The sequence below is a fragment of the Plasmopara halstedii genome (genome assembly GCF_900000015.1).
Source record: "Plasmopara halstedii genome assembly, contig: Scaffold_287, whole genome shotgun sequence".
Lineage (NCBI taxonomy): Eukaryota > Oomycota > Peronosporomycetes > Peronosporales > Peronosporaceae > Plasmopara > Plasmopara halstedii.
This window is the reverse complement of record NW_020187208.1, coordinates 400,238-411,164: the sequence shown is the minus strand read 5'-3', so window position 1 is coordinate 411,164 and position 10,927 is coordinate 400,238. Positions and strand designations below refer to the sequence as shown.

Sequence of the window (10,927 nt, the reverse complement as noted above, 5' to 3'; positions counted from 1 at the left end):
CTTAGACTTGGATGCAAGGTATGACCTCATCCTAGGAATGGCATGGTTGGAACACCATCAGCCAAGGATTGATTGAAGGTCAAAGACCTTGGGCGCTACGCGCACGTCTTCTGGTGGAGCTTTGGCGAGTCATGAACCCACCTCTGCTAGTAGACAAAAGCGCTATTGGCGAGGGCACTGGACCGAAACGGTCAACGTGCCGGACACTGGAATGCCCGAGTTGGTAGACACCAATGGTGTATCGGACAGGAGATGTGATCGGGGAGTGGCACGTAACCCACTGAGCGCTGCTCAAGTTTCGGAGCAGTCGTTGCATGTCATACGTGACATGGTCGGCCAAGGGCCGAGGCATCAAGGGCGAGGCCTCCGTGATTCACGTGAAGTTGCACGTAAACCACTGAGCGCTGTTTGAGTATCGAAGCAGTCGCTGCATGTCATGCGTGACATGGTAGGGCCGAGACATCGAGGCAAGGTCCCCGTGATGCACGTTAAGTGGCACGTAAGCCACTGAGCACTGCTCTCGTGCGAAGCAGCCGCTGCAATCAGGCCCTTGCGAAGAGCTAGTTCTCGCCTGGCACGCAGTTTTTTAGCTGTTCTCGATGACAAGCTCATCCGTGAGTCCAACGATACTATCAGTACCAACTCAATGATCCCACCGTCCTGTATCTTCTTGCATGCATCCTTAAAGTCATATATTCATCTCTACAAGAATATTCACCTGTAGTAGAGATTAAAAGCCCATAACTTCTGGTACAACCCATGCACTCCAAAGCACAATTCGCGCCGAGGCTTTGATGCTCTGTACTTTAGGCACGTGCTCGCCATTCTTACTCAATCGTACCAGCACACCATGCCTTGAATATTTCGGGGGGTTGTAACATCGGGCTTAGGCCCTCTTACGCACAGCTCATTATTGTCTGTTTGTCCTGAAAATCTCCACATTGAGCCACTCTGATCCGCTCCAACATTTGAAATTCCTGGAGATTGCAACAAACAGACGATTTCTTTCTTAGCAGATGCAAGCACGGAGACACTAGCTAAAAGCTGTTTTTGATCTCAGCAAGGAAAATTCAAACGACCGCAAATCACCAACGCCTCCGCTTTCCGGAAATCACCTCAATGCTATCGACCGACAATCTCGTTCAACTTCACGCCATGTACAACAACTGTTGCAGCTTTTGGACCACACCAAATTAGATACAGGCAAAAGTGGGTTTATGACTTACCAAGGCCTCGGTAGAATACCAGTGCGTGGCACCTATCACTCTAACTTTCAGCCGATTCAAGGCTTGTTATACCTAGAATGAGTATCTTGAATCCAGATCGGAACTCAATCGCTCCATTTGTCATCTAGCTGAGCCTTTTTATCGGTTACTCGAGAGCGAAAATGTTAAGTCTCTTCATTCCCATTTTAGCTGAGATCCATTGAACTTGGCGTGCTCGATATCCCTTACTTCCAGCACCCAGGTAACCCATCTGGACGAACGCTTGTTCCGCGTTGACACCACCTTTTCTTTCTCAAAGAGTTTGTGAATACGAGTACGTGACAGACTTTGCACCGCGTATCAGGCTTACCGCGTGTATATATGGTTCTTACGTACCCGTCCAGGAAATATAGGTTGTCGGACTGTATCCTATCGCTCAGAGCCTCTGTAGCCGTGACGTCGGCTGGTCATTTTCACGTATCAAGACGTTATTGTTTGTTTCCGTGGCGAGCCTCTGTTTGGATGCGGCCCGCGAGAAGATGTTGAGCACAGTGAAGACAGAATCGGAGCAGATCTCACGCGAAACGAGTTTCAAGCTCAATTTGGCTTGAAGATCAAGAAAACGATGACAATGTGCATGAACGGTCAAGCGCTATTAAGCAAATCGTAGCGTGCAAGCGCAAAAAGTAGCCAATTGATTACCTGACGAGACGACTGACTTGTTGATATGTTGATTGTTAAGATCAAGGATTACGGATTGTTGAGTACATTTATAGTTTAAGCATAGTGTTAGAAGGTAGCAAACCTTTTCGGACTTTTACCGACTGAAAGAATTAAGTGCAAAAATACAGGTGAACAAGCTTTATCCACACGTTTAAGCAATGTGCGTATGCTGATTAAGCAAACTACAACCAAGAAAAGCAGTCATCTCTTACCTTTGCATTGTGATTCTCATGCCTTGGTAACCGAATACCTTAGGTCGATACAAGTATATGTAACCAGGAAAAGATCCGTTGTAATTTCTAAGCCTAGTGACGATACTTCGGCTTCAGTTTGGAGTATATTTGTGATTGTAAAGGTGATTTCGGCACCAACTTGACTATATCTTGGTAAAAGGTTTCTCTTCCGATTGCTCATTTGCTGCTTTCTCACACACATAGTACAATGAAATTTTGATGTGTTGTAGAATTCAACAGGTGGCAATGATTTCAAGCATGGAATCAAATATTTCGTAAGAAATTTAAGGTCGTTGCTTAATGTATTACAACGATCGTAGTGAATCTAGTTCTCCTATGTCTACCACTAATCGTACTCACGCATCCTTTAGAGCATCAACACGATACGAAATGTCCATTAAATATCAAATTTCGTAGACCTCGTACCACTCCCCATATTCGAGAAACGAAAAACATGCAGAAGGATCCAAATTCTCCATCTCGTGAAAGATCTTGATCTCGTCCTAATTCGCGTATACATTGTTGATAATGTTCGACATTAGCACCTCCTGGATGTTCTGATGGAGCGTACGAGAGTCCACCATGCGAAAATGACTCTGTAAGGGCTTCAATATTCCAACAGCTATCACTCACAAGTCGTCGACGAATTCCATTGCGACTTAATAAGTGAGATAAGTAGTAATCATCACCTAGAAAACACGCTTTGCTCATATTTATCACTTGAAACGCAGGAATAGTCTCTTCATCTAAACCAAAGAACTTTCGTTTAACTGCTACACCTCCTGCTCCCCCAACAAACGAGACACTATTAACCCCAACTTCGAGACTACGTCCACAATAAAGTCCATCTTCAGCCGAGATCCATCCACCTAATACTGCAATAACATCATGTGGATACTTGTGTGTATAATGAAGTGCCCGTTCACAAAGTTGTGGAGGATATATCCGATCATCGTCACCGTATACAATAATCGTATCTGGATCTTGCTCAACTAATAGCGTTCCTAAAACTTTACTTGAAGGTCCAAAATCAGTGTCTAGCACAACAAGTCGCAACTTGTCGTGATATGGACTTGTACTAGTTGCAAACATAAAACCATAAGATTCAAGTTGTTTTAGCATTGAAACGTCAGGTAATAACCACGATGGAATCTCAACCTCCTTCTCTCGATAGAAACGAGGTACAATGATATAAACAACATCAAATCCATCACCTTCTTGATAAATTAAAGCATCAATTGTCCGTTGTATTTCATTTATTCCAATGGGAGTTGTCGTAAAACTAAAGACAGTACGAGGTCGTGCTTGTGCTCTACTCATTGATGTCGCTCCCATTGCAATCGACGAATTAAAAGAATAAAGAAAAATATTAATCCATACCATTGCAATTGTTAAAAAGCAAAAGAACCATCGCTTTCGAGTCGTGTATATGTCTTCCGTTGTCTCAAGCACGACTTTTTCTCGTAATAATTGAGCTGATTGTCGTGTACGTCGACGTCGATAGCGCAGGATAAATAGAAGAATAATTCCAAGTCCTGTGACTACTGACAATAAGGATATACGAGGAATCATAATTCGTTCTGCGTATAGATCAATACACGTGTCACTACTGCCTAAAGACGTTCGCAATGACTTCATGAGGAGACAGTCGGTAATCACAAGTGTATAACCGTAATCTTAATTGGAGGTTGATGTACGATACACTACGACTTGAAATCAGATATTAGAATTGATAAAAAAGACACATGGGTGGAATCGGATGCGTCATCTGCTCAGTATTAAATCCTATGATTGGATTATATGACGTAAATATGATTACATGATCAGATACACTGAAAAAAGATATTTTCTTTAGAGTATAAAGTCACAAGAACTTGTTTTGAGTATATGTAATAGGCGGTTTTATGCTCACTTTCTTTTCTCGAATCTTATAATCCAAGTAGTTGCATTAAATTTGCTAGTCTTGATAACAATCACAATTTTTTCAGAACTGTCGGTAACATCAATATGAAACTTCATAAGTGGATATCTGCTATCATACTAAATTCGAAAAGATTGCTTACAGGCTGAGTACAATGTACAATGTAGCCGAGACCGTTTCCATGCTTCATAAATAACCTTCGTTTCAGCAATACTTCGATTTTTACAGTATTGACGACATCAAGTTTGTTGAACTCGATCACCCCGAAACTGGATGCTTCCAACGAAAAATCCAATATTTAAAGTACTTTCTAGCATTGCAGCAGTCGATTTGTTGCTATTAGTATTCACATGTGTTGCTTGATTTCTAGTCATAGACTACAGTGTAGTGCCATAGCATTTCGTTGCATGTTATGTTTCATCATAGTGAATATCAACTCTGCTAAGTTACTAATTATCACAGTATTTCTGTCATAATATCATATGCAATATCCCTATCGAATCTCAACGGAAATGCCTCTTGGCAGCTAGAAACTTGACGAATCAGCCACCACTTCTCACAATCAAAAACTACTGCAATGGTTGATACCTCCGACACCCAAAGTGCAATCCTCACGGCGCTTTCTGATTGTGTTCCAACTATCTTAGCAAACGATCTTGCTTATGGTCTCTGCATCACCAACTCTGGTCTTTTCGATCTCATACCTTCAAACTTTACTACAAACTATCGAAATGCTCTTTCAACTAGTCGAACCTTCAACACGGACGGGAATTGCCGCATTATGTGCACAAAACCGACATCTGCCGCTTCTGCATCATGTTGTGCGGCTACAATTGCACTTCAAGCATGTACAACATCGTCAAGTTATGTTAAAGTATGTAAGGATTTGATTGACGATGTCTTTACGTATCAAAGTGAATGTAAGAGCGGACTTTCGAGTGCAACAATCACATTAATTACAATCACAACAATTGTGATTATCGTTTTACTTGCTATGATTGGATTCTCTCGTTCTCGAATTCAAAACACAAAGACTTTTGTGAATGTGACGTCAACGTGGACTCAAGTGACAAATTTAATTTGGAAGAATCTCGTATTACGTCGACGTCGTCCCGTGAGTTTCTTTTTTGAGCTCTTTCTCCCAGTATTTCTATCGACAGCATTATTACTATTAGCAAATCTCGATTCCTTTACCGACTCATGGCGATCCACTTGGTTAACATCCGAAGCAGCCAATTTCTCGAGTAATTCGACACTTGTCTGTAGTCGTCTTACAATTTGGGGTCTTGAAGCTATTGGTGGTCCATCGTCTTCTATGTTGTCGTTTTATTCTGGTGGGCAGTCGGTTTTGGGTCTTTTTTTTCTTATCAGTTATATTAAATTTGTGTCAACAACAACTACTACAATGGTTGTTGAAAAAGAGACTCGAATGCGTCAAATGATGAAAATTATGGGTCTTTCGGATACGACATTACTCATTTCATGGATTCTTACAACTGCAATGTTTGCCACTCCCTTATCATTTGCCATTGCAGCTGTACTGAAATATGGTAATGTCTTTTCACGAACCGAATATGCCACTTTAGTGTTTTTATTTTGGGCACTTAGTATTGCAATCACAGCATTTGGGTATTGTATTGCCCCATTTTTTCATAAATCGCGCTCAGCTGCCATTGCTTCAGTTCTTCTTTGGCTGATTCTCTTTTTTCCTTTTCTTTCTGTCCAATCAACTAACACGAATACATTTCGATATGTTGCAGCGTTGTCACCACCCACTGCATTTGCATTAGCCGTGGACGAAATGCTTCGTCGTGCACAATTGGGTTCGAATTTTGCATATTCCGTGGGTCTTATCGAAAATCCCATCACTGTTCCCAGTGCCTTTCATATGACCCTTTTTTTACTTGGTGATTCCCTCATTTTAATAACACTTGGATATTATTTTGAACAAGTGGTACCACAAGAATATGGTGTTTCAAAACCGTGGCAATTTCTATTTTCCCCATCCTACTGGTTTCGTCAAAAAGCTGTCCGGTTAACATGTGACACAAGTGCAACATTGTCCCCACAAACAGGATGTGCGTACACAGAATTCACAGATGTTGAAATGAGTGATCACCAAGAAAATGTACGTACACATCTGGAGTCCGTACATGCTGGTTTAACAATCCAAGAACAAAATGGATCATGTCTTGAACTTCGAAACTTACGTAAAGTTTTTCAACTTGATCATCAAAATGAACGCATTGCAGTTGCAAATCTTAATATGAAAATGTATCATGGACAGATTACAGCACTTTTAGGACATAATGGAGCAGGAAAGACAACAATTCTTTCCATGCTGACAGGATTAATTGAACCTACAAGTGGTGATGCGTTTTTGTATGGATGTTCGATCAAACATGAATTTGAAAAACTTCGTCGGATGATTGGAATTTGTCCTCAATATGATATTTTGTATTCAGATTTGACCGTTGAAGAACATTTTCAATTCTTTGGAAGAATGAAATATCTTTCATTTGATAAGTTACAAGTTTGTATTGATAAAATGATTCAGGAGATTGGGTTGATGGATATTCGACATGTTTTGATTAAAACATTATCAGGGGGACAGAAACGAAAAGTTAGTGTTGGATTAGCATTTCTTGGAGAGAATAAACTTGTGTTTCTTGATGAACCAACATCTGGAATGGATCCATACTCGCGTCGTTTTACATGGAAATTATTACAACAAAATCGAGAAGATCGGGTGATTGTTTTAACAACTCATTTTATGGATGAAGCAGATCTTCTTGGTGATCGTATTGCTATTTTATCTCATGGTCATTTACGTTGTATGGGTTCTTCTTTATTTTTAAAAACTCGTTTTGGAGCTGGATATAATTTAACTTTAATCAAAATATTAGATGGTTCGTATAATGACAAAGTAATGGAAGGATTTCTTCAAAAGTATATTCAAGATATCAAATGTTTAAGTCATGCTGGTTCTGAAGTAGTTTTTCAACTTCCAACGATCTCATCCAAGATCTTTCCATTCATGTTAAATCATCTTGATCATCAAATGCAGCAGCTTGGTATACAACAATATGGAATCTCCGTCACAACATTAGAAGAAGTTTTTCTTCGCATTGCAAATGAATCAATGGATCATACTGTTCAATCATTAAAATCCGAAAGAACTTTTACTCCAATCAATCGTTTCATTCTCAATGATATTTCTTTCTGGACACATTATCGAGCACAAATTATCAAACGATTTCTCATTGCGAAACGAGATCTCAAGACAATTTTCTTTGCTGTTGGTATTCCTTCCATTTTTCTCCTTCTCTTAGCATCTTTACCTGAAATTCAAGTCGCTCATTTCATACCGAATTATGCTTCAAATCTACCAAGTACAAGAGAACAAAGTCAATGTAATGCATCAACAAACTTAACTTCTTTAATTGATCCGAACTTTAATGTTCAAACATGTACGATGTCACGTGGGTTTGCGTACTGTACTCTTGGAGTCGTACAATGTGACATGCGTACATGTTGTGATGGTACAAATTTTGTTTCACCTTGGTATCCATGCAACACATGCAACACAGCCATGTGTTTTAATACGATTTGCATGGATAAAGATGATGCCAAACTTCAAGTGATTTTAAATGGGTATCTTAAAGCCCTTTTGGTATTACTTGCATTTGCATTTATCCCATCAGCAATTGTGGCATATATTGTACGTGAAAAAGACCCAAATCAAAATGCCAAAAGTTTGCAATTAATTAGTGGAGCAAATGTTTCAGCTTATTGGGTTGCTAATTGGACACATGATTTTACACTGACCATCATTCCTATTGTTATGGCTGCAATTATTGTCCCTTTTACTATTACTCCAAATGGAGGTGAAAATGCAACTCATGATGATATTTTGGCCATTTGTGCACTTCTTGTGACCCATATTTGGGTCATTCTTCCTCTTGCTTACCTTTTTGCACGACGTTATGTAAATCATGCTATCGCACAAACAGCATTACTTGTTTTCTCACTTGGAACTGGTGCTTTGCTCAGTATGTTTTCTTTTCTCTGTCGAATCGTCGATTTTCGACTTTCCAATACTTTCACCATCTCTTCATTAGATCGAAATTATCTTCGATGGATCTTTATGCTCTTTCCAGGGTATACGCTAAATAATGGTCTATTTGAACTTGCCACACGAAAAGTTAGTCGCAAAGCTCTTTTTGGGGCGGAAAATTCGGAGTCATCGGATTTTGTCTCATTTTTTGGGCTCTTTTCAGGTCTTGGAAATTCTCCATGTACTGAATGTTGGGATCGCATTGAACCATCATGTTGTGTTCGAAAACCTTTTGACTTGGAGATTGCAGGAGCACCATTATTGTATAAAATTATTCAAGCTATTGTCTTGTCAATTCTTGTCTTTGTGATTGAAACACGTTCTTTAAAGTGGAAGACACAAATGAATAGATTGGATCATTGTAGTGTTACAATGGAGTCAGAAGATGAAGAAGATGATGATGTGCAAGTTGAACGACAACGTGTGGAATGTGAAGATCAAACTTCAAATGATCTTGTTTTTATTCGTAATCTTCGACATGAATATGCAGGAAAACCTTGTTCAAAGATTGCAATTGATAATTTAAGTCTTTCGATTCGAAAAAGAGAATGTTTTGGATATTTGGGAGTGAATGGAGCTGGAAAATCAACAACTTTAGCTATTTTAACTGGTCAATTAGCACCAACTAATGGATTTGTGACACTTGATGGATTAAATCTCGCATCGAAAATGAAGACAATTCGTCAAAGGATTGGCTTTTGTCCACAATTTGATGCACTTCATGATCTTTTAACAGTTGAAGAAGAACTTGAATTTTATGCTCGTTTGAAAGGAATTTCCGAACCTTTTGTAAAACTTGTAATTGATGAAAAGATTCAAGAGCTTGAGTTAACAATATATCGTACAACATTGACACATAAACTTAGTGGTGGAAATAAACGTAAAGTCTCGACGGCTATTGCATTACTTGGATGTCCTCGGATTGTTTTTCTTGATGAACCAACAACTGGTGTCGATCCGTTTTCTCGACGTAAAATGTGGAATCTGATTACACAACTCACTTCATCCGAACGAGATGAAAGTGCTTGTGTTGTACTTACGACGCATAGTATGGAAGAATGTGAAGCTTTGTGTTCACGTGTAGGAATTTTAGTAACTGGACGATTGAAATGTTTAGGAAGTGTCGAATATTTAAAACAAAAATTTGGATACGGGTACACGGTTGAGGTTACACTTTGTACTTTGAACTCAGAATCTGAGGAAGTGAAGAAAGTATATAATGATGTGCATTTATTGGTCGAATCAGAACGGAATCAGATGGTGACGATAGATTCTATTCGACCTTTGTGTACTGCATTAGGTTATTCCGATCGTGGGGTACGTATACTTAATCAAGAGGGTACAGGATGGATACTCGGGAATCTATTGGACACTAAAGGTGCGATCTCGATCCAGACGTTTGTTTTGTGGTGGGTCTTGGAAACGTGTGGAGAACAATTATGTGCATTTTTTGAACACAAATTTCCAGGTACGATTCTTGCTGAACAACAAGGAAAACATTTTCGATTTCAAGTGCCAAAATATCAAGTTGATAGTAATGAAGTTGTACGTCCAGCTGCAGTTTTTCGGGCGTTAGAACAAACTCGATCAAGTTTGTATGTTGATGAGTATAGTGTGAGTGAAACTGCATTGGAACATATTTTTAATAATATGGCAGCTCAGCAAGATAAAGAAGAGATATAGTGTAATATAAGTGAACACACATTATTTAAGGTATAACCACATCAGTCTTTAATCAACTAGATGATGTACTTAGAGTGTGCGGGTGTGGTATACAACGTCACGTAGATTGCCACAAACTCTAGTGTGAAGAGACTTAATAAGGACGTACTGATCTCTAAAGGAATTGAAGCTCTACTCATTTGCATATCAGCTATTGTAGTGTTTATCAGACTTAGTTGAAATAGTCAACATAATGTATTCTTTGTCTTTAATCTATCTGCAAATCACCCATAATAGACGGTTAAGCAGGGGAGGTTGTGGCTCTCTCATGCTCTTTATATACTGTGCTGCGTATCAACCTGCCACAAGTGATGTACGCCTATAAAGCTTGATAGTCAGTAACTATATATGCCTCCTCCTAGATTATCTCTAGAAATTGGACATACTCTATACCGAAATCACCTGGCCCAGCCCTGAAAGGTGCGACGCACTCTAAGAGCAGAAGTGCTCACAGCCCAGGGTTGTTGGCTGCTAGTATCCATCCTTTGGGCTTTAAATTCCTGGACAATCCTGATACATTCGGCTATTCCGTACAGCGCGCAGCTCTCTAAAGTAGAAGACAACTGAAAAAAACCATTATAAAGGTGCCGTTTAGGGATAAATACCCGTTCGTCTGCTATGAAGACACCCATGCAAGCGTCGAAAGCTGTATTGACTTTTTGTGACTTCAATTGCTATTGCAGCATCAAACGGTTTCTCGTCCCGGACCGGAATTCACGATGCGATGTTACTCTAGCTCTAGCGCCACTTCCTATGTATGGACTGAAGGTTCTGTCGCGCTTTTTAAAAAGCTTTGATGAGTCAAAAATTCATCTATCAAAGAATCCTAAAGCTATTGTGTCAAAACTACGAAGGGATTCGGTGCCGAAAATTAGATTGATTAAATTGTCCAGTGAGATCATTGTTGTTGCTAAATGTGCATTGAGCTAAGACCGGAAAGCAGAAGCAGCAATGAGCCGTTTTAAATGAGATAGACTATATAAATTTGTTATCAAGGTCTCCGGGA

The 10,927-nt window shown here is 39.6% G+C and overlaps 2 protein-coding genes across 2 annotated transcripts; one reads left to right on the top strand and one right to left on the bottom strand.

Annotated features, from left to right (window-relative positions):
* Nucleotides 1-2,536: 2,536 nt before the first annotated feature.
* Nucleotides 2,537-3,799, bottom strand: PHALS_04973 (uncharacterized protein; the record flags this gene model as incomplete). Its single annotated transcript, XM_024722698.1, has 1 exon — nt 2,537-3,799. One exon carries the CDS (start codon nt 3,797-3,799, stop codon nt 2,537-2,539), a length of 1,263 nt encoding a protein of 420 aa, XP_024573748.1.
* Nucleotides 3,800-4,659: 860 nt separating this feature from the next.
* On the top strand, nt 4,660-9,882 carry PHALS_04972 (atp-binding cassette superfamily; the record flags this gene model as incomplete). Its single annotated transcript, XM_024722697.1, has 1 exon — nt 4,660-9,882. One exon carries the CDS (start codon nt 4,660-4,662, stop codon nt 9,880-9,882), a length of 5,223 nt encoding a protein of 1,740 aa, XP_024573747.1.
* Between the last annotated feature and the right edge of the window lie 1,045 nt (nt 9,883-10,927).